Below are 23,322 nucleotides of genomic sequence, written 5' to 3'. Positions count from 1 at the left end.
AGCCAACATCCCCATTTGTCCCACTGACTCCCACGGCTTAGACAGAAGTGAGTACGAAGGTCGATCTCACCCATTTCAGATTGGTGATGTGTTTTGTTCACCAGCACTTCACATTCAACCACCCAATGCAACATTTCATATTCTTGGAGTGGAAGGAAGGAATTCTGGGAAATATCAAGCCCATCAGTGCACTGAAAACACATTTTTGTTGTATCAGTCCTGGGGCTTGAACTCAGAGCCAGCATGCTGTCCCCTAAGCTTTTTTTTTTCCCCCCTCAAGGCTGGTGCTCTACTGCTTAAGCCACAACTCGACTTTTGACTTTTTGATGGTTCATTGGAGATGAATTGTCTCACAAACTTTCCTGCCTGGGCTGGCCTCGAACTAAGATCATTAGATCTCAGCCTTCTGAGTAGCTGTGATTACAGGCATAAGCACTGCTACCCAGCTATCTTGAGAGTTTGTCATGACAAGAGGGTGGGAGTGAGGAGGAGGAAGCATCCACCCCCAGCTTTAACAGACACTTTTTTTTTTTGGTCGGTCATGGAGCTTGAACTCTGGGCCTGGGCACTGTCCCTCAGCTCTGCAGCTCAAGGCTAGCACTCTACCACTTAAGCCATAGCACCACTTCTGATTTTCTGAGCAGTTTATTGGAGACAAGAGTCTCATGAACTTTTCTGCCTGGGCTGGCTTTGAACCGGGATCCTCAGATCTCAGCCTCCTGAGTAGCTAGGATTAAAGGCGTGAGCCACCAGCGCCCGGCACTTTCTGCTGTTTTAAAAGACATCTCACTATTATAAGAAAATGTTTTTCTTTTTTTTTTCTTTTTGTTTAAATCACCATGAGGAGACCCACACAGCCGTTAACTTCCTCCAGGAAGAGAATATTAGCAAAACTGTATTTTCTGCCTAGACCAGTGATGTCAAGCAGATAGATTCTCAGGAAATGGCTTGCCTACTGGGAGCTGTCCTTGGTGCTGCCCTGAGATTTGAAGCTAGGAGGTGGGCGCCGCTGGTTCTTTACAGGATCACGAGCCCAATTTGATTGTGTGTATGGTAGGGGAAATGTAGGAATTGGAGCAACAATCTGTGACCACTGGGAACCATACCACCTGCTTGGGGTGAATCTTACTGCATCCCACCCCCACCGGCATGGAAGGGTGGCCCAATGTGAGCAGTTATTTATATAGCATGCCCTTACGCTGATCAACAGACAAGGGTTCCTAGTAAATGAATTGTTCCAACCATAATCCTTTAACTTCATGGCAGGTGGATATTTGGGAAGCTGGGTATATTTTGGATGCAACCTAGTAAAAGGGGGGGGGGAGCGCCTTAGGCTCTTCAGGAATTATGCTTGTTGGGCTTGGGGAAAAGAGAAGAGATGGTTTTATATACAAATAGTGTACATAGATTTGTGTCCTTTTCAGAAGAATCTTCCAGAGTGTTTTTCAGCATCCTAATTTACACCAGATTGATGGGATGCTCAAGGTCAGCCCTTGTCCTTTGGGGCACACAGAAGTGTGATAGAGTTAACTAAAGGCAAAGATATGCTTTCAAGTCTCCCCGAGAAGATGGATGCATTGGCTTTCTGAGCTTGAATTGTCACCAATCAGGTTGTAGGATCTGTCTCTGGGGGGAAAAAACACCAAAAAAAAAAAAAAAAACCTTTGATCTGGGTGTGGGCCATAACAACAAAAAAATTTTTTTTGTAAGATTCTGAATCAGGGGTTCTGGATCTTATTTGAGAAGGGAGAGACCAGAGATCACCCCCAAATGAGCAGACATCTACACGTGTGTTGGTGTGTCTGGTCTCTAGCACTGTGTGTCAAGGAGTCAAAAGTCACCTGTGACCACTTTGCATCTCAGTCCTTTGTGTCACCAACACGGGGGTCAAAGCTTCCACAGCTTCTGAAAAAGAACTCAGAAACACAAAACACCCTCAAACTCAGTTCTTCAAAATAAAAAAGTTTTCCTCCAAGAGACAAAAAGAGCACCATGTACAGAATATGCCTTTTTTTTTGTAAGGGGAGGGGGGAACTCAGGGAGGGAAAAGGGGAGTGTTGAAATTTTGTTCTGCATGTAAAATATTGGAATAATTACTTGTTTATATTAAAATTCTGAATAAATTATCTGAGAATACTATTTGTGTGTGTGTGTGTGTGTGTGAGAGAGAGAGAGAGATGCAGGCTGGTCTGGGTGGGGTGGTGAATTTGGGATGGCGGGGTTGGTTATGAAGGGAGAAACTCTTAGAGCTGGGCTCTGGTGGCTTACACTCAGAGACACAGACAGAGACAGGTGGAGAGGAGGAGAGGAGAGGATGAAGCTGGGTGCTGGGCTCATGCCTGTAACCCTAGCTAATCAGGAGGCTGAGATCTGAGGATCACGGTTTAAAGCCAGCCTGGGCAGGAAAAGCTGTGAAACTCTTATCTCCAATAAACCACCAGAAAACTGGACGTGGCACTGTGGCTCAAGTGGTAAAGCATTAGCCTTGAGCTGAAGACCTGAGGGACAGTGCTCAGGCCCAGAGTTCAAGCCCCAAGACTGACCAAAAAAAAAAAAAAGAGGAGGAGAGGAGAGAAGAGGAGGAGAGAGGAGGAGAGAAAGAGAGGAGGAGAGGAGAGGGAGCAGGAAGGTGGTGAGACTGTGATATTGTTGGCCTCCCACAACCATTCAGTTACAGTTTGGAGTACCTCCTGGTACTTACAGCAAAACTCCAGCACCTGTTTTTGTTTTTAATCAGAATAGTGGTCTGCTATCTTCACCCATTTTCTGCACCCCTTCAAGGGACTGTAAAACTCCAATCCCCCCCACCATGGATCCAACAGCTGTAATCATCTCAGGAATCACTGGGGCACAGCCCTCGGTGGTTGTAAGGGCTCGCCCAGTGAGCACCATCATCAAACCAGGTGGAGAACGCTGAATCCCAATCTACGTTAGGCAATGCCAGATGATACATCTAGAAGCCCAAGAGTTACCCAGGTGTTTTGTAGCACTTGGATCCATTCTACTGGAGTGTGAGGGGGTAAATGCTCAGGACTGGGGTGCAGTTCTAGGGAGAGAGAGAGGCAGAGAGATTTGGGATGGGAGGACACTTGAAGAGCGGGGAAGTAGTCACCATGGCAGCAGGACGCCTTGTGAAGAGGCAAGGAAGGATAATACTGAAGAAACTCCCTGGGTTAAGGGGGAATACATCACCTCTAGTAACATCCCCAAAACTCTTCATGCAGAGCACAGGGAGTGGCACAGAGGTGGCTCCTCCCCCTTGTCACTTGGCATCCTTTTGGAGAGTCTAACTGGGCAGCCCCACCCTGTGCCCCACCCATCCCTTCAGGTGTCAGAGGTGAGTGAGAAGCCATCTCTTCCCACCTTCAGCCTCTCTGATTTTGCACACAACCTCTCTATGCCTTGGGGGTTATCTCAGGAGGAACTATCTGTAGTGCTTTGCTGTTAATCCTATACAAGACAACCAAGCTCACACAAGCAAGAAGAGAAGTTTCATTCTCATCTGAGTACGTAAGCACCAGTTGGAAGATGAGACTTCAGGAAGGGAATGGAATGTCCTTATCTGTAAGCTACAAATGTCCAAGTCTCTTATATAAAATGGCATTGCAGGAAGTCGTGTTGTGGCTCAAGTGGTAGAGGAATGGAACCCAGGGCCTCATGCATGCAAGGCAAGCTCTCTACCACTGAGCCACCTTCCCAGCCCTTAAGACATTTCTGTATGCATGTATGCATACGCATACACACACACACACACACACATACACACACACACACAACACAAGAACAGGCAGAAACCAATTGGTTTGAAAACGGAAAAGTTTGCTTATATAGCCAGAAAAAGGGGTGTGAAAAAGGGGTGTGAACCAAGCATTACCATTACAACCATTGCAGACTTTAATGCAAATGAAGAACTGTGTTTGAACCAATCACCATGTAAATGAAGGGCCATTTACACCAATCAGAGAGTAGTCTCTTATGCAAATACAGGGCTGTGTTTGCACCCATCAAGGCACAATCAATCCCTTATGTAAATCAAAGACTGTGTTTCAACCAATCACATTATACAAATGAAGGTATGTGTTTGTGCGTGTCACGGCCCAATCAAGTATGCAAATGATGATTATTTAAACCAATCACAGCATAATCCCTCAGGCAAATGAAGATTTTAAGGTTTTACTAGACCATCAGGACAAGCTTTTACCTCCAGACGTAGTGAAGTGGGTTATCTATAGTTTCACTAGCAAAAAAGTGCAGCATGAGCTATTTTGAAACTGTAATGGGTGAGACCAGAGCTGAGCTTTGGAAATGAGTGGATGCCATGTTCAAATCAGCTAGGCTGTCTCACAGGCGGTCTGTATGGTAGGCTAAGACTCCTGTACTTAAACTATCTAGGTCCTATGAAAGGTCAAATAGCTGCCAGTTAAATGGTCATGTACCCCCAAGCCCACAACATCTTAGAAAGGAAAAATAAACACTAAAAGAAAGTGCAAGCCAGGTGCTGGTGGCTCACTCTTGTAATCCTAGCTACTCAGGAGGCTGAGATCCCAGGATTGTGGTTCAAAACCAGTCCAGGCAGGAAAATCTATGAGACTCTTATCTCCAATGAACCACCAGAAAACCAGAAATGGTGCTGTGGCTTAAGTGGTAGAGTGCTAGCCTTGAGCTGAAGAGCTCAGGGATAGCACCCAGGACCAGAGTTCAAGCCCCAAGACTGACAAAAATAAAAAAGGAGGTGCTGGGGGCTGGGAAGGTGGCTCAATGTTAGAGTGCTTGCCTTGCATGTATGAGGCCTTGGGTTCGATTCCTCAGCACCACAGAAGCAAAAAAACCAGAAGTGGCGCTGTGGCTCAAGTGGTAGAGCACTAGCTTTGAGCTGAAGAGCTGAAGGGTAGTGTCCAGGCCCAGAGTTCAGGCCCTATGACCACCACCACCAACAACAATAAAAGGAGGTGCTGGTCCTGGAGGGTCCTCATTACTAACCTTGATAGTGATTTGGAATATGGTTTCATTTCTTTCTTTCCATCTGTCTCCCTCTGTCTCTATTTCATTTTCCTGTTCTCTCTGTCTCTGTCTCTGTCTTTCTCTCTCTTCTTCCAGTCCCAGGGATCAACCTTAGAGCTTCATGCATGCTAGGCAAATATTCTATCACTAAGCTATACCCCATATCTTTGTTTTTTCCTCTTCTCCTCTTCCTCCCCTTCCCCTTTCTCCTCCCCCTCCCTTCCCTCCTCCTCCTCTTCCTCCTCCTCCTTTTTTGTTGAACTTGGGGCCTGGGTGCTGTTCCTAAATACTTTTGCTCAAGGCTAGTACTTTACTACTTTGAGCTCCACTTTTCTGGTTTTCTTGTTCACTGGAGGTAGAGTCTCATGGACTTTCCTACCTGGTCTAGCTTTGAATCTCAATCTTCAAATCTCAGCCTTCTGAGTAGCTAGGATTACAGGCATGAGCCACCAGCACCCAGCTCCCAGCCCTTTTATTTTTTTTCTAATTAAATAACCTAACAAGATGTTGCCAGTGGCTCACACCTGTAATCCTAGCTACTCAGGAGTCTGAGATCAGAGAATCATTGTTCAAAGTCAGCATGGGCAGGAAAGTCCATGAGACTTTATCTCCAAATTAACCACAAAAAAGCCAGAAGTGGTAAAATGCCAGCTTTGATTGGAAAAAGCTCAAGGACAGTGTCCAGGACCAGAGTTGAAGCCCCAGTACTTGCACAACAATTTAAAAGTGCCAATAAAATAAAATATGGATACTAACTGTAACACTACCTTCTTTCTACACAAGTGCATTAACAATGTTTATTTAGCAATAGTATCTGACAGGTATTTGTTGTTGTTTCTGTATAAAGTTTTTTTTTAATTGGTTCTGGTGCTTGAACTCAGAGCCTGGGCACTGTCCCTGAGCCTTTTTGTGCTCAAGGCTGAGTCTCTACCGAGCCACAGCACCACTACGGCTATTTTGAGTAGTTTATTGGAGATAAGAGTCTCCCGGGGACTTTTCTGCCCAGGCTGGCTTCAAACCTCAATCCTCTGATCTCAGCCTCCTGTGTAGCTAGGATTATAGGCGTGCGCCACCAGTGCCTGGCTTTTGGAGATTTAAGGCCTCAAAAATTCAAGGATCTGAGATAGCCTGTCTTTTGCAGATTATCCGCTGATGGTTTTATCCAGTCAGGGTGGCCTTTGCTAATGGGTTTATCCACTGGCCAAATTCTGCTGGGATTGGCTTGTCAGAGAGATTTGAGTTACCCTCTTCCTATATAAAAGGAGAAGCTGATAAAGAGGTGTCTGTGGCTTTCCAGCAGCCCACGGTCCTCTCAAGAGTGGAGTCCAAAGGATCAATTCAGTGGCCATGGCGGACCCAGCAGAAAACTCTCTTTCTGGCCAACATTTGCTAGTGAGTACACGCTCCCTAGAGATGACAAGGACCTTTAATCTCATTTTCCATCTCTTTATTTTTTGTCTTCTGTGAATTAGTGTCAGATGTTTTTGAAAGAAGGCGGTACTCCATGAAACGCTGGTTTCTGGGTGATGACTAACTTGCTTGACTAAGATTCAAGATGGAGTCACCCCAGGCTTTGTGCTGAGTGAGACACTGAGAGAGGGGCTGCAGGGTGACTTGGAGCTCCCTGGAAGGTCATCCTCACAGGGAAGAAGATTAGCTTCACCTGGTGCATTTTGTGGTTCAAGCCCTTTAAATTAGAAGCAAGTTCTAGTTACATCTAGGAAAAGAGTAAGAGTAAGCCTTCCCATTTTCTCCATCTGATTTATCAGGAAGCTGTTTATTCATAAAAATCACAAGAGAAGCTAGGCACTGGTGGCTCAAACGTCTGTAATCTTAGCTACTCAGGAGGCTGAGAGCTGAGGATTGAGGTTCAAAGCCACCCTCGGCAGGGAAGTCCACAAGACTCATCTCCAGTGAACCACCCAAAAGCTGGAAATGGAGCTGTGGCTCAACATGGTAGCGTGCCAGCCTTGAGCACAGAAGCTCTGGGACAGTGTCCAGGCCTTGAGTTGAAGCCCCAGGACTAGCACAAAAATTTTTTTTCCAGAGAACTTTTTGAAGGAAGAAAAAAAATCTTAATCAGGTTATTGCCATCTCCAGATGAAGAGGTAACTTACTTAAATTAGCTCTACTGGGTACCTGAATCTGGTGCTGGAAGAGATAGCATTTAGAAATTGTACTTACAAAAATCTATCTTACATGCTGTCATCACTCAGTAATTTTTTTGGTTTGGTTTTGCTTAAGTATTTGGAATGTATAATCTCTGAAATCATGTAATCTCTGTGGTTTTGGGACCAGATTATCCTTGGATCTTTAATTAATTAATTTCTGGGGCTTGAACTCAGGGCCTGGGCACTGTCCCTAAGCTTTATTCACTCAAGGCAAGTCTCTAGTACTTAAGCCGTTGCTCCACTTCTGGCTTTTTGGTAGTTATTGGAAATGAGTCTCACAGACTTTTCCTCCCCAGGCTGGCTTTGAACTGCAATCCTCAGATCTTAGCTTCCTTAGTAGCTGGGATTATAGGCCATAAGTCACCAGCACCAGGGTTATCTTTAGTTCTTTAATGATACTGTAGTTGAGTTCTGGTTTCTTTATTTACATTGCAAGCAAGACTTAGAGTTCAGGGAATCTGTGGTTTGATGCCTTTTATCCATGCAAACAAGAACTCAGTGAGTTGCATACCATTTTTATCTTTAATTTTTGTGCCAGCACTGGGGCTTGATCTTAGGACCTACGCACTGTCCTGCACTTTATCCTCTTAAGGCTGGTGCTCTAGTACTTGAGCCATAGCTCCACTTCAAGTTTTTTACTGGTTCATTGGAGATAAGAGTCTCATAGGCTTTCCTGTCTGGGCTGGCTTTGAACTGTGTTCCTCAGATCTCAGCCTCCTGAGTAGCTAGGATTACAAGCATGAACTACTGGTTCCCAGCTTGTGTTGCATAGGAATGTAGGTATTGGGCATCGATCCCTCCATAGGAAGCCTGTGATCTCTGGGTCTCAGTAAGTGGGGGGTGGGAGTGGAGGTGGGGGAATTGTGCTATCATTACATGTTCAAACAGGGAAGAGAGGAGGGAGTAACTTCCTCCTGGAAATGTAGACAATTGTTTGCACTTGACCTTGATGCATTGGATATCCAGGACAGCTGAGGGGAGGAGGAGGAAAGGCTGCAGTAGCAGCCACAGCTGGCAACTAGGAAGTGGTAAGTTTTGGGATGCCTACCCCCAACTTACTTGGGTTCCACAAACCCGAATTGTAAACCAGCTTTCCAGGTAACTGAGAGAGGACAGTGGTTTGAGATAACCGGAAACGTTTCCATGGCTACTGAGAATCTCCTTCCTCCATCTCACTCATTTTCCTCCTCCCTTTGTTTTCCCCCTATTTTTGTTTGCTAAAGGGGAACATGAAAAGGAGTATCCTACCTAAGACTCTGCAGAGGAAGAAGGCCGTGCGTGTCCCCAGGGGCCAGCAGAGAGCCAAGGTGTCCTCCATCCTACCTGTGAGGATGACCAGTTGTGTCTTCAAGAGATCTGTGACCAAAATCACATCCCATCCTGACAGCAAGGTCAGATACAGACAGGAAGAGGAGGAGGTGCTGGGGAAGCTAGTGAAGCCACAACAACTGAGCGGGTTCAGGAGACTTCAGGGCCTGCAGGTTTACGACAGCGAAGGACAGCGTTTACCTCCATTTAATTTTGTGAATCCCTCATTAATCATGTCTTGGGGAAGCCAGGATGATAAATCATGGGGCCAAGCTGGAGCTGCCAATCGGCCTGTTCACCCAGAGCCCTCCTCAAGCCAGCCTTCCTATCACAGAGCGGTGATCCCAGATGGAGGCCCTCAGCGGCTGCCTCTCTTCAAGCAACAAGTGACTGCTGCAGATGTCCGGAGACAGATGCAGAAAGTAAACCAAGCCAGAAAGAGGTTGGCTGAAGCCTTAAAAGCTGACAGCCTGGCCAGGCAGGCAGAGAGGGTCAGAGAGGAGGGAGAACTGAGATGAGTGGGCTGGAACTTTCATCAAAACGGAAACAGTCCCTCAGAAGACACCTGACGTGAAGGCTGGATAGGGGGCAAGGTTCATGGTGGAAGAACGTCTCATTTTTACTTGTCATGTGTGTTTGTGTGTGTGTTTTCCCATGCACACACATGTGCCAGTACTGGGGCTTGAACTCTGGGCTTGGGTGCTGTCCCTGTGCTCTTCAGCTCAAGGCAAGTGCTCTATTGTTTGAGTCACAGCGCCACTTCCAGTTTTCTAGTGGTTTATTGCAGATAAGAGTCTCACAGACTTTCCTGCCTGGGCTGGCTTTGAACCGAGATCCTCAGATCTCAGCCTCCTGAGTAGTTAGGATTATAGGTGTGAACCACTGCCCCTGGCTTTTAACTTAGCTTTTTTACTCGAGGCTGGTGCTCTATCACTTGAGACACACCTTTACTTCTGGCTTTTTTTGCAGGGGGGGGGAGAGTGGTTCATTGGAGATAAGAGTTTCTCAGGATTTGCTGCCCAAGCTGGCTTTTGAACTATGCTCTTCAAATTTCAGCCTCCTGAGTAGCTAGGATGGCAGGCATGAGCCATCACACCCTGTCTGTCTTTTGCTGCCAGCCCTGCCATTAACCTTGATTGATCCCACCACATCCCAACTATTCTTTTTGTTGTTGTTGGTCGTGGGGCTTCAACTCTGGGCCTGGGTGCTGTCCCTCAGCTCTTCAGCTCAAGGCTATCTACCACTTGAGCCACAATGCTACTTCCGGTTTTCTGAGTGGTTAATTGGAGATAAGAGTCTCATGGACTTTCTTGCCCAGGCTGGCTTTGAACCTTGATCCTCAGCTCTCAGCCTCCTGAGTAGCTAGGATCACAGGGGTGAGCCACCACACCCAGCTCCAACTATTCTTTATTGAACTTTTTTTTTGGAAAGACCAAATATGTGCCAGGCCTTTTATTTTTTTGAGATACTGGAGTTTGAACTCTAGGTTTTAGGCTTGCTAGGCAGGTGTTCTGTGGCTTGAGCCATGCCCCTTACCCTTTTTCTTTTGTTGTTTTGAATAGGCTGTCACATTTATGGCCAGGCCGGCCTGGACTACAATCCTGTTTAGGCTTTCAGCATAATTGGGGTGCCAGATGTGTGAGACATCGTGCCCAGCTTTTTATTGGTTGAGATGGGAGGGGAGGGTTCTAATGAACTTTTTGCCTGGGCTTGAATTTTGATCCTCCTATTCTGCCTTCTGCGTAGCTAGGATTAAAGGCATGAGGTACTGCACCTAGCTTACATTCCTTTCCTCTCATGTGCAGTGCTAAGAGGTTGTCCCCTCCAATTTGTCTTTTGGGTGTTTAATGGAGCCCCTCGCAGCTACTCAGCTACCTGAGTGTATTCCTGAGTCTCATCCGTAACCCTGATTCAACCTTTTATTATAGTGTGCTTGATGGGAATAGCCCGTAGTTCAGGCTGGGACTTGTTTTGCCAGTTGTGAGGCTTGAACTCAGGAACTGGGTGCTGTCCCTAAGCTTTTGTACTCAGTGCTAGTGCTCTACCACTCTGAGCCACAGCTCCACTTCTGGTTTTTGGGTGGTTCATTGGAGATCAGTCTCACAGACTTTCCTGCCTGAGTGGAGAGCGCTCAGGCCCTGGGTTCAAGACTTAGTAATGACACAAAGGAGCATGCGTGTGTGAACACACACACACATACACACACACACACACACACCCATCCATCCCTTCATAGCCCAGGCCTCAAGTCACAGTTTCAGAGAAAGTACTGGAGAGATCACTAGCTCATATGCTTACCCACACCCACCCAGTCCATCATTCCCAGGTGTGGAACAGCCAGTATGTGCTAGTTCATCCATCAGGATGAACTAGGGCACTCAGGAGTGGTTCAGAAATCCTTTTGGAATATAGAGTTTTTTGATAGCTTAAAGAGCATGTTGTTAGCATTAATTTGGCTTCCTGAGACAAGGTCTTGCTCTGTAACAGTGCAGGCCGGCCTCAAGCTCTCCATCTTCCTGCCTGGGCCTCCTAAGTGCTGGGATTATAGGCTTGTGTTACCAGGCTGCATTTGTTTTTAATGAACTCTGATGACCATGTTACTGCTCTTTAGAGCAAATTATAATAAAAATTGTGGGGATGTTAACAGGAGCCTTACTTTGGGGAGATGACATGGACATAAATGCATAAATGTTCTTACAAAAGCAAAGACTAGAAATTGGTGATTTACCGGTTCAACCTGCGGATCAAAGTTGGTGACGACTGCTCCACCCCCACTTACTCCACCATTACTTAAGGGGGAGGCTGAAGCCCCCCCCCCCGTTGGCTTGTGTGCAAACTCATGCAGGAAAACGCCCCCCATTAGCACACTTGGGGGTTTGGCCTCCAGGAAAACGTTCCTACTTTCCCCAATGTTAAAGGGCATCGCGGAAGCCTTTCCTTGTTTCACCTTCCCAAGTTTCCCCGATGGTGACAACCGAAGGCTTTGGGATTTCCCTCTAGAATGGATGCTCGGGGGTCTCTGCAAGCGGGGGGACACGCGAAGCCTTCCTGTAGTCCCTGTAGTCTCACGGTGCACCCCGGAAGGCTGGGCGTGCTGTGGGGTCTGTGGGGGTCGCCTGCGTCCCCAGCCCCCGCTGGGGGTGGGCCGCCGTCGGGCCCCGGCCCGGAAGGCTCTCCTGATGTCCTCTGGGTCCCAGGGCTCCTATGCCGCGTCGTCTGGGCCCATCAGGGTGACCTCGAGATGAAGCTCTGTATATAGAGATGACGCAAGGTCCCTCAGAGCGAATGCAGGGCACTTCTATGGGTTCAAAGGAGGAAGCCGGCTGAGGGCTTGACGCCATCATGGTCACGGCATGTTTCCCGGATGCGGGCGGCTGGGGGCTTGATGTCATCACGTTGACGCTGTGTTTCCCGGAAGCTTTCGTCCTGTGGGTGGCCTCCGGCTACGTCAAGACTGGGCTTGGGGGACAGCGCTATGAACTGCCTTCTCATGAAGGAGGCGGCGGCAGCTTCCTCAGTGGCCTCCCTGCCATGGCCGCCTCCCGGGAGACCTGGAGCTTTGGCTGACGCCTCCCTGAGTGCCCGCGCTCAGCGCGAGCCCGTACGTGTTTGCGTGGGGGTGGGGGGAGGACGGGTCAGGTCCACTGGCTATGCAGCCGCTGGTGCACGGAGAGGTAGGAGTTGCTGGTGAAGGCCTTGCCGCAGTGTGCGCATGCGTAGGGCTTTTCCCCAGTGTGCGTGCGCACGTGCTTCTTGACCGCCGAGAGGTTGTTGAAGGCCTTGCCGCAGTCGGCGCATGCGTAGGGCTTCTCCCCGGTGTGCGTGCGCTTGTGCACCGTCAGTGAGAAACTGCTGCTGAAGGCCTTGCCGCAGTGCGCGCATGCGTAGGGCTTCTCCCCAGTGTGCGTGCGCGCGTGCTGCGTCAGGTACGAGCTCTTGCGGAAGGTTTTGCCGCAGAGGCCGCAGGCGAAGGGCTTCTCGCCGGTGTGCACGCTGCGGTGGCCGGTCAGCGAGGACCGCGTGCTGAAGGCCTTGCCGCACTGGCGGCACTCGTGGTGGCTCTCCCCGCCGTGCGTGCGCGTGTGGCTCTTGAGGTTGCAGCTGGTGCGGAAGACGTGGGAGCACTGGCCGCAGGCGTAGGGCTTCTCCCCGGTGTGGATGCGCACGTGCAGCCGCAGCGACGACGGGTCGCTGAAGGCCTTGCCGCAGTGGCGGCAGGCGAACGGCTTCTCCCCGTTGTGGATCCGCCGGTGGATGGTCAGGTACGAGCGGCTGCTGAAGGCCTTGCCGCACTCGGTGCAGCCGTACGGCTTCTCGCCCGTGTGGGTCCGCTGGTGCTGGGTCAGGTTGGACTTGGTGCTGAACACCTTAAAACACTGGCTGCATTCGTTGACGTTCGCCCTGCCATGGCCGCTGTCCTGCCGGGTAAGGGATGCGGGCTGTCATTTTGTGCTACTTGGTGTAGAACATGAATGCTCCCCCCTCCCCTCCAACTGATGATGGATGCTTTCTCTGGTGGGCCCTCTGGTGCCTGGGTAAGGCTCTAGTCCTGGTGAAGCCATTAGCTTTGTTATTATTATTATTTGGTTGTGGGGCCTGAACTCTGGGCCTGGGCGCTGTCCCTCAGCTCTTCAGCTCAAGGCTAGTGCTCTACCACTTGAGCCACAGTGCCACTTCTGGCTTTTTCTGTTTATGTGGTGCTGAGGAATCGAACCCAGGGCCTCATGCATGGGAGGCAAGCACTCTACCACTGAGCCACCTTCCCAGCCCCAGCTTTAATTTAAAATGATGTTTGATGTCAGTAGCCTATCTTAGCTACTGGGGAGGCTGAGATCTGAGGAGTGTGGTTCGAAGCCAGCCTGGGCAGGGAAGTCTGTGAGACTCTTGTCTCCAATAAACACCCCCACCACCCCCCAAAAAAGGGAAAAAGCTCAGGGAATAACATCCAGCATCTAAGTTCAAACCCCAGGATCATTGTGCGTGGGGGTGCACACATGTACACACATGCACACACAGGTTTTGCTGTAAGTTGCTTAAGTATGACATTTTCTAATTGATTTAAGACCCATGTATGTTTCAAACTGCCAAAATAGAAGTGAAAATATTTACTTGTGGAAACCTTCAGTGAAGAATTCTGGAGCTCACACTTTTTAGTAAAATCACCAGTGTCACACCACTTTTCATGTATAAATGTGACATTCCCACAATGACTCTGCACACTTTGTCTTTCTGACTTTTTTTTTTTTTGTCAGTTGTAGGGCTTGAACTCTGGGCTTGGGCACTGTCCTTACGCTCTTTAGCTCAAGGTGAGCACTTTACTGCTTGAGCCACAGCACCACTTCCGGTTTTCTAGTGGTTTATTGGAGATAAGAGTCTCATGGACTTTCCTGCCTGGGCTGGCTTTGAACCGCAATCCTCAGATCTCAGCCTCCTGAGTAGTTAGGATTATAGGCGTTAGCCACTGGCGCCCAGCTCTTTCTGACTTTTGACATTACTATGGGGAACCACAGATCATCCATGCTAAGTCTTACTGTTTTCCCATGTTTAGACTGCTGTCTTCTAAAAACATGCTTTTCAGGACTTAGCCATTTGGCTTGAAGGGCATGCTCCAACTCTGAAACAGAATGAAAAGAATTTAGGTTGATGGAGAAAAAGAAATGATTGAGTGAACCCATTAGTGAGGTCCACTCTGAGAAATTACTTCCAGGGATATTTGCAATGAAGGGGAGATTTTAGGTACTTCTTCTTTTTTTTTTAAATGACTCTTTGCAGGGTGCTGGTAGCCCACACGTATACTCCTAGGTACTCAGGAGGCAGATCTGAGGATCAAGGTTCAAAGCCATCCTGGGCAGGAAAGTCTGTGAGACTCTTATCTCCAATTAACCACTCAAAAACCAGAAGGTGTTGTGGGTCAAAGTGATAGAGCACTAGCCTTGAGCACAAGAACTCAGGGACAGTGCCCAGGCACTGAGTTCAAGCCCCATGACTGACCCCCAAAAAAGGTCTCTCAAGACAAGTCTTGGTGGCTCATACTTGTAATCGTAGCTATTCAGGAGGCTGAGATTTGAGAATTATGATTAGAAGCCAGCCAGGGCAGGAAAGCTCCTGACACTCATCTCTAATTAACCACCAGAAAATCAGAAGTGGAGCTGTGGCTCAAAGTGGTAGAGTGCCAGCCTTGAGCAAGAAAAGCTCAGGGACAGAGCCTAGGCCCTGAGTTCAAGCCTCAGTACTGGTACCAACAAGAACAAACAAAACAAACTGAGCTTGTGAAGAGAGTGACAAGAAGGCTCCTAGGTTGCAAGCTGGGACTTAACCTTCCAGAAGGAGAGAGCTGTTCCTCTCCCTCTCCCCAGAAGCCACAGATGATAGCTGAAAGCACCGTACCATTGTGTTCCTTCCATCTCCATCCGAAAAGAGCACAGCTCCCCAGTGGATGTTAGGATGTTCTGACTCCTTCGCCCCGTGTGGTCCCTTGCAGGTGCTTACCTGCACAGGTGTCTTGGACAACTCCACTCTCCTCTGTCCCCACCTGGGGACAGAGTTCCAATTGGGCAGCCAGGCTGGGCACATCAACATGGCACCCTGCAGATGGAGAGAAAAAAAGCGATGGAGGGAGGTGGTTCAGGGCAACATCTCCATGCAGGGCAGGCCAACATTTGTAGGATGTAAGTGTGGCTTTAGAGCAGGGAGTAGTTCTGCTGGATAGTAATGAGAGTAAGAACCTTCCTGAGGACCAAGAAGACAGGACTCAGTACTACTTCACTCAGTACTCAGGGTGATGGGACAGGCACAGTCCTGGCTAAGCCCAAGGACAAGTTCTCAACTGTGGGCCAGGAAGAATGGGAAGTCAGGGCAAAAAAGAGATCCAGTCCACAGAGGAGGACATGAGGCAGTGCTGTAGGTGGGGACCACAGTTCCCCCCCCCCACTGTACCTCTGGCATACACAGAGGGACATCAGGGGCTCGAGAAATACTTGGGAAAAGCTGCAGCAACTGGGTGCTGGTGGCTTGTGCCTGTACTCCTAGCTACTCAGGAGGCTGAGATCTGAGGATCATGGTTCAAAATCAACCCTGGGCAGAAAAGTCCAACCTCTTATCGTCCAGTGAACCACCAGAAAAGCTGGAAGTGGAACTATGGCTCAAAGTGGTACAATACTAGCCTTGAGCAAAAGAGCTCGGGGATAGTGTCTAGGCCCTGAGTTCAAGCCCAAGACTGGGAAATAGCCACAGCAGTAGAGTTGGTGATGTGGGGGCTACAAAGCCTGTCCTCCCCCTTCCAAGCAGGAAGTCTGTCTGGAAACTTCCCTAGAGTAGGCAGCAAGGAATGGGATGGTGAACAAGTAGCAGAATGTGGGCCAGAGAACTTGATGGTGATATTGTAAATGACCTGTGCCCACCATCTTTCCTCCACTCTGAGATGAGAGTACAATACAAAACACAGAGGTTCACCCCAGTCAGCGACAACCTGTTCCTGATCTACAGGTTCACTAGACTTTGCCTTCTTTGCCTTCAGTAGGCCTTGCAATAGCCAATAAGGATATGGATGATCCTAGGGCACCCATCATGGGGAAATGCAAACCAGAACAATGCTACGTGTGTTTCTGTGTTGGGACAGCCATGATCAGAAGGAATTGGAAGATGTGGGGACACAAACTCTTGTGTGCTACGGGAAGGAAAGTGGGGGTGGCCTCTACCAAAAAGCCTGCCAGTGCCTCAAACTGGTGAAACACAGATGTCATAGGAAGGAAAGGGAAGGCAGGAAAACAAAAGCTTGTGCACAAGATTCACAGCTGCCCCAAAGAATGGGTAAGCCTGGTATGTTATGGCCATATGATGGAATAATATCAACCACGAAAAGGAATGAGATGAGTATGTGCTATATCAGTTAACCCTTTAAAATAGCATGTTGTGTGATAGAAATCAGATACAAAGTTCTTGTGTTTTGTGACTCTATTTGATAAAGCATTCTGAACAGCAAGCCCACAGTCAGAGGACAGTGAAGTGCTAGCAAGTGGGAAAGTTTCTCCCAAAGCTGTCTTAGTCTTAGTCTTTAACTGCCCACATAATAAAATGCTCAAGGCTGGGTACTTTATAATGAAAAAAGGTTATCTGTGGATCAGGATTCTGGTGTGTGGAGCTGTGGATCAAAGTGGTAGAGCATTATTCTTGAGTGAAAGCTCAGGGACAGTATCCAGGCTCTTGAGTTCAAGCCCCATGACCACCAGCACCACCACCACCACGAAAACTGAATAGGTCCCTGAGCCCTGACCCACTCACTGCCAGGAAACAGTCCCTGTCCAGTCATCTCACAGTATGCCCACCCCTTCTACTGGAGAGAGAGAGAGAGAGAGGAGAGAGAGAGAGAGAGAGAGTGTGTCTACAACTTGAGCCAATTTTGGATAAGATCTTGGACTTGCTGCTTGGGGCCAGTCTCCCACCTTGGTCCAGTGCCTCTACTGAGCTGGGATTATAGGCTTGTGCCCACCACACCTGCCTCTGAGGCTTCACCTCTTCGACGTTCCAGGACCTCAATACTGTTTCCTAGGAGGAGGGGCTAGCAAAGGTTCCAGCGGAGGACCACAGCGAAACCACAGCAGGGCAATGGCAACGTCCTGTAGTTACAGTGGGGTCTACCCTGTGGGCATATTGCTGAGCAACTCAAATGTGTGAACTCTCCCTCTATAGATGAGAAAGGTGAGTTGTGTCATGGATGTGGGGCGTGGCTCCTCTCACCCAGAGAGACCAGGTTGCGGCAATTCTCCAGCGTCACCTCACTGTACAGCGTCCTCTGCCAAGTGTCCAGCAGGGCCCACTCCTCCTGGCTGAACTCCACAGCCACATCCTTGAAGGTCACAAGGTCCTATGGCATTGCACATGTCCCAGCTCAGTCCCAGAGCCTGCTGGGGAGGCCCCAGTGCCCCTCTGCATGGGCAGTGCAGTGCCCCAGAATGTCCCTTCCCACACAACCCACCTCCCTCGGGTACAGAGGAGGGATGATTGGGGATGAATGAATGATTCCTCGAGTGGAGGACATGGGGGCTTCCTCTGACCTCCAAGGAGACCTGCCAGGCCTGGGGACTCAACAGGCCCTGCTTTCCCCATGAGATGGGAGAAGGAAGTGTCTACTCACCCGTGTCCAGCCCATGAGGACCTCGCTGGCCAGCCTCTCCTTCCCTGGGCCTTCTTTCTGGAGAGAGGCCAGGTATAGGTGAGGCTGAGCTGCCGAAGAGGAATGAGTTAGAATACTCTAAGCTGCCCTGCGTTCTGACACTGCTCTCCTCACCTGTGACTCAACTCATTTCTTTACCCCTACTGTCTTCCCCTTGACCCCCACATTCAACCCCACATACTCATTTCCCCTACTCACACATGCACACACCTCCACCTGATGTTTAGAAACCCAGCTATAAAATAGTGTGCAAATCATGGACACCCCTGGGAGCAGGTCATTGCTACTGGGCAGAGGGGGAACAGGTTTCCAGGGGCCCATGGGGGGGGTCCCTTTCAGAAGGTCTGACATATTCCAGAGCTGGCTCATCGCAGACACCCACCACACAAGTCCAAGGCCTAAGATTGCCCTCCAGCCCTGCGGTCTTGGGGGCTGCTGTGCTGTTGTCCTGCCTCCTACTTAGCCCTCATCTGGCCCCTTCTGGGGGTCCAGGCCTTCAAGCACCCAGAGTCTCACCACAAGTTGGGAGCAGGACTGCGGCTGTCATCTTGTGACTCCGATGGCAGAGCTACTGACCACAGGGCAGAGGTGGAGGGAAGACGTCCTGAGACCCCCAGGGGCACCCCTAGAATAGACAGGACATCCACATGGCCGCCTGTGCTGCCGTTCACGCACACACACACACACACACACACACACACACACGCACGAAGGATGGCACAGCCCACCCATGCCCGTGATGCTAGCAGTGACTATCACTGCCCTGCTGGCTTCGAAAACCTTGGCTTTACCGAGTCACAGCACCAACTCCACACCCAACAAGTGGTCCCTGCAGAGTTGGAACCGCGGCCCATCTTTCTGGGTGAGGGCAGAGACCTTCACCCAGGCCCTTAGGCCTGCTCTCCATAGCCTAGGTCCACTCTGCCTGCGGCAGCCTCTACCTCAGTAGCTCTAAGTCACTTTCAGGGGTGAAACTGAGGAAAGGGCTCGAAGGCTCTGCGGCTGCTCTGGGGCAGCTGTGGGGAGAATACTTAGCAGCACTGCCCAGGCCCATGGCCACCGTGAGTGAGACCTTGGGGGTGATTTCCAGGAGATGGTAGGCCTCAGATGTGTAGCCCTTGCAGGCTGTTCCCAAATCAGAATCTTTCCCAGCCACTCCTGAATTCCTCACCCACAAACGCTGTCAGAGAAACCAATGGTTACTGTTGGCTTCACTAAGGTGTAGGGGTCTTACACAACAACAGAGCAAATCACCTCCCTTGTGGCTTGACCTCAACCTGTGATCCTCCCTATCTCAGCCTCTGGATCAGCTGACAGGGGAAGGGGGGCGCCACCCCCAGCTCCAAGCAGGGGTTTCTTTCCCTCACTGCCTGGCCTCTTCCTCACCCAGACAACATTTCTGGCTCTTCCCCTCATCTTCCACTAGCTCCTCACACCTGGCCACCGCTACGTCCAGGACCACAACATGGCAGCTCCGGCAGTCCCCTGTGCTCCACCACAGTGGCTATTTTCACATGTCCTGTCAGCAAAGCCCAGGGGACCACAGCCTCTGGGAACAAGGGCCCAAGGACAGGTGCAAGGCTGAACAAAGGTACAGAAGCCTGCCCTCCTCTTCCTGATTCCTGGCCTTGGTGAAGCATATGTGGACTTGTTCACTGTGGCATTACTTCACTTTTCTTTGGGGCATTACATGTTCACAGTGGCATTATTTCACTGGAGCATTACTTAGAACAGATAACAATGGCCAATCCTGTGGCCATCAAAAGGAAACATGGGCTTTCTCCAGAGGAGAAACGTAACCAGCGACAAACACAAACCTGCAAAAATTTTTACTGATGAAGACAATCACCTCTGGTCAATTTAAGGGGAAACATACACATAGAGGAACAGCAGTGTATATGGAGAGCTTCCTCCTGTGTAGTCACAGGACAAAATACAGCCCTGTAAGACCAGCTTCTTGGGGTCTTGGTGAGCTCTGTGTGTCCCAAAGAAGAAATCAAGGAGGGAGGGAACGTGGTGCAGGAATGGGCTTGGACCCCAACAGTGGATTTTGGGCCACATGGAGAATCAGTCACAGACTCCTGGACTTCTGGGAAGACAGGTAAGCAACCACTTCCTGCCACTAACAAGGTGCACACCTGAGTTCTAGTCCCAGGCCTGTGTGAGTGTGTCCTTCCTCTGCAGATGGAAGACTTAATCAGGTGCACATGCTTTCCTGGAATGACACAGATGGCATTCTAAGGGTCCTTGTGAGAGCGAGGAGAGTCAGGGAAGCAGGTGTTCTGAAGGTGAGGGATGGAAGGAGAGAGAGAGAAAAAGAGATCTGAGAATGGCACCGTGGTAGCTTTAAAGTTGGAGGAGGGAGCTACAAAGCCATGGAATGCCCTGGTTGTTTAGGCCTACTCTAGTTTGAACACTGTATGCCTTCTGTCCTGAGTGAATAGAGGCAGTTGATCATCCTAAATTCTGTAACCCAAGACTATGCATTCCATGGTAGGCAACTATTATCTCAAGAATGTAATAGGAAAGCCGATGGCAGTGAATCTTGTCTGTAATCCCAGCTACTTGGGATATGCAAATAAAAAGGATGCTGATTTGAGGTCAGTCCAGGCAAAAAGTGAGGCTCTATCTCAAAGAACAGCTGGGCATGGTAATCCCACACCTGTGAGTCCAGCTACATGGGAGCCACAGGTTGGAGGACTGAGGTCTGAGGCCAGGTGTAAACAAAACCAAAAGACTATTTGAAAAATGACAGAAAAGTGGCTAGATGCTGGATGCGCACCTGTACTCCTATCTACTCAGGAGGCTGAGATCCTAGGATCACAGTTCAAAGCCAGCTTAGCTAAGGAGTCCTTGAGACTCTTATCTCTAGTTAACCAGCAAAAAACTGGAAGTAGAGCTGAGGTCCAAGTGGTAGCCTTGAGCAAAAGAGCTCAGAGACAGAACCCAGATCCCTAGTTCAAGAAATGGACTGGGTGTGGGCTTAGAAAACAGAATGGACTTGGGGTGTGGCTCAGGAGGTAGAGCATTTGCTCACCAAGAGTGCAGAGTTCAAATCCAAATCTCTCTCTCTCTCACAGAGTATATAAAAAGTAGAAAGAAAATAGAAATTAGGCAATGAGATGTGGCTTTGTGGCAGAGCACTTGTCCGGTGTATACAAGGTCCTGGAGTCTATCTGTAGGATTGTTTAAAAAACCAAAACCAAACTGTTGGTATCAGTACAGATGTCTACAATTCTAGCTACTTAGGAGGCTGAGATCTGAGGATCATAGTTAGAGGCCAGCACAGAAAGGACAATCTATGAGACTGTTATCTCCATTTATCTATATCCAGAAGTAGAGCTGTGGCTCAAGTGGTAGAGTGCTAGCCTTGAGCACCAAAGCTCAGGCAAAGTGCCCAGGCTCTGAGTTCAAGTCCCAGGATGAGCGCACGGTCACTCACACAAACACACAACCTCCAGGCCTGTAGCTCCTCATAGTTATAGCTCCAGCACAAGCAAAGCCAGTTCTCAGGTTCTTGGAACAATCCAAGTTCTGTATGGTCCTTACCTGGACACATGAAACTTAGATCAGTGAGCCCTGGCTTCAACACAAATCTGAGCTTGCATGATGCGCTCCTTGACCTGAAAAATGAAATGTACAAAGGTGACTTCTGACATTTTAATTGGTAGTAATGAGTTTTTAATAGGAAAAACTTTTTTCTTTTTATATTACCTGTGTGATGTTTAGTATGATGTAATAGAAGCCCACTGCCTGACAGGACTTTCCTGATCCTTGTGTGTGTGCGTGTGTGTATAGTAAAGATACTGTACAGAGGGGTTACAGTTACATGAGTAAGGTAATGAGTACATTTCCTATTGAGCTTTGTTACCTCCTGTTTTCCCTCTACCATTCTTTTCCTCCCCACCTCTCCAACTCCTTCATCCCCTCACCAAGTTGTAAAGTTCGTTTTCAACATTGTGTCTTGTACATCAGGCCTCATTGTTACAATGGATCAACCTGTATCCTTATTTCAGGCCCGGGCTGAGGGCAGCAGAGAGCAGCTGAAGGCTGTGTTTCTGACTTGCTCAACTCCTTTGGCTGGGATGAGTGCTCAGGGTGGTATCAGATGCTGCAAACTCGTCACTTCGAGGCCTTAGCAGTGACACGCTGCACTAACAGTTTACATAGTTCTCCCAGAACCTGACACTTAAACAAACTTGACAGTGGAATTTCCAAACTTTGCACTGCAGAAATTCTTTGCTGGGGGGGGCGGGGTGGGTTTGCACTGGCTAAATAACAAGAAATGTCCCCAGGCTTGGCCAGGGTCCCTGGGGGTGGCTGACTCCCCTCGGGGTGCAGACACACCCTCCGGGGTGCAGACTCGCCCCCTGGAGTGCTCTCAGTCTCCGGGGTGCAGACTCCCCGGGTGAGTCCCAAGCGGAGGACACCCGGGAGGACCAGAGCGAGTAGCGCCTGAGGCCTCGGCGGGAGGAACCGGGGCTCCCGGGAGAGACCCGGGGACGCGGAGCCGGCGGCCTGGGGTAACACGCCCCTCCTCCCCCTTTCTCGCTCACCGCGTCCGGGTCCACCCGGGGCTCGCGGCGCGCCCACCCGCTCTGGGCACCACAGGGCTGTCCGCCGACCGCCCCGCACTTCCGCTGCCAGCCGTGGGCGGCTCTCCCCGCTGTCAACTTCCGGCTCTGGCTGTCAGTCGCGGGGAGACGTTGGGGGACTCGAGGGTAGGCGGGGAAGGTGATGACGGGCGGCGGCCGTGCTCCTCCTCAGGTCCAGTTGTTGGGTTTACTCAGAAAGAGTGAGATTAAGCCCTGGGTTACTTCAGCACGCGAGAGCCCGGCCAGGGTTGGGGGGCGAAGACCACTTCCGGGGCGGGACCAATGTTTCGGGGGCGGAGCCAGTAATGGATGGAGACCAGAATTGGGCCTATCGGGACTGGGCGCGGTTCATGTGGGCGTGGCTTCATAAGGGCGGGGCGGGGGGGGTCTAACTCCAGGGATGGCTGTGTAGGGATCTCTCTTCAGTCCTTTACCCAGAGGTAACAGTGATTTCTCCTCTGCTTTCCAGACACGGAGTGTACTTGTATGTGTGTGTGTATTTGTGCCTGTGTATATGCTAGAATTAATGCCCATTGTGCTTCTCCTCAGGTACAGTTTCAGATCCCGGGATTATGGAACCAAACATAAAATTCTCTGCCCTCAGAAAACCTGCATTTTAACTGTGTTTGGGGGGGGGGATGGCCAAAGGGAGTGAGCAGTGGATATGACAAATAAAGTGCATGGAGTGTTATTTTATTGACCCGTGGGAAGGAGGGGAAATGAGGGTTATTGTCTTGAGTCATTTTTCGGTTGATGCCTCCTGCCTTTCCTGAGAAACCAAATTATCTGCCAATTCTAGTTATTCAGACAGTGAGGCTTCTCTGTGCCCTGGCTTGCCAGGCCCTTGCTGGACTTAATCACCAGCTCCAACCTCTACAGTTCCAGCATGGTATCCGTATTTGAAGGAGTTCAGGTTGATGTAGGCAGTGGGGAGCACTGGAGTAGGGAGCTGGGGTCCTCACTATCTGCACCAGCTTAACTGTGTGTAAATAGAACCAATCATACATCCTGCAGCAGCTGGGCACTGGAGTCTCACGCGTGTAATCCCAGCTACTCAGGAACGTACACGGAGAAC

General features: G+C 49.6%; 2 protein-coding genes across 4 annotated transcripts; one reads left to right on the top strand and one right to left on the bottom strand.

Annotated features, from left to right (window-relative positions):
- Positions 1-8,401: 8,401 nt before the first annotated feature.
- On the top strand, positions 8,402-11,725 carry LOC105998713 (putative methyl-CpG-binding domain protein 3-like 5). The gene is made up of 2 exons (XM_013033502.1): positions 8,402-8,902; positions 11,609-11,725. Exons 1-2 carry the CDS (start codon positions 8,402-8,404, stop codon positions 11,723-11,725), a joined length of 618 nt encoding a protein of 205 aa, XP_012888956.1.
- LOC105998767 (zinc finger protein 558-like) lies at positions 11,072-22,403 on the bottom strand. Of its 3 annotated transcripts, none has more exons than XM_013033560.1 (8): positions 22,209-22,403; positions 21,202-21,275; positions 18,169-18,277; positions 17,614-17,702; positions 17,217-17,343; positions 14,970-15,065; positions 14,012-14,094; positions 11,072-12,898 (listed from the first exon to the last, which is right to left on the bottom strand). In XM_013033560.1, exons 3-8 carry the CDS (start codon positions 18,197-18,199, stop codon positions 12,116-12,118), a joined length of 1,209 nt encoding a protein of 402 aa, XP_012889014.1. In that variant the 5' UTR covers positions 18,200-18,277; positions 21,202-21,275; positions 22,209-22,403; the 3' UTR covers positions 11,072-12,115. The 3 variants fall into 3 exon arrangements, with proteins under 3 accessions (XP_012889014.1, XP_012889015.1, XP_012889016.1); XM_013033561.1 differs by having other exon boundaries at positions 17,614-17,697; XM_013033562.1 differs by lacking the exons at positions 21,202-21,275; positions 22,209-22,403 and having other exon boundaries at positions 17,614-17,670; positions 18,169-18,188.
- Between the last annotated feature and the right edge of the window lie 919 nt (positions 22,404-23,322).

This window comes from Dipodomys ordii, unplaced genomic scaffold (genome assembly GCF_000151885.1).
Source record: "Dipodomys ordii isolate 6190 unplaced genomic scaffold, Dord_2.0 Scaffold171, whole genome shotgun sequence".
Lineage (NCBI taxonomy): Eukaryota > Metazoa > Chordata > Mammalia > Rodentia > Heteromyidae > Dipodomys > Dipodomys ordii.
This window is presented reverse-complemented; position numbering and strand designations above follow the sequence as displayed.

Coding starts and splice junctions, on each gene's coding strand:
- LOC105998713 (XM_013033502.1), top strand. CDS start 8,402: ATGAAAAGGAGTATCCTACCTAAGACTCTGCAGAGGAAGAAGGCCGTG. Junction 8,903..11,608: donor TCCGGAGACAGATGCAGAAA/GTAAACCAAGCC, acceptor CTGCGTCCCCAG/CCCCCGCTGGGGGTGGGCCG.
- LOC105998767 (XM_013033560.1), bottom strand. CDS start 18,199: ATGACAGCCGCAGTCCTGCTCCCAACTTGTG. Junction 17,703..18,168: donor AGTCCTGCTCCCAACTTGTG/GTGAGACTCTGG, acceptor CCTCTTCGGCAG/CTCAGCCTCACCTATACCTG. Junction 17,344..17,613: donor TCCTCATGGGCTGGACACGG/GTGAGTAGACAC, acceptor GCAATGCCATAG/GACCTTGTGACCTTCAAGGA.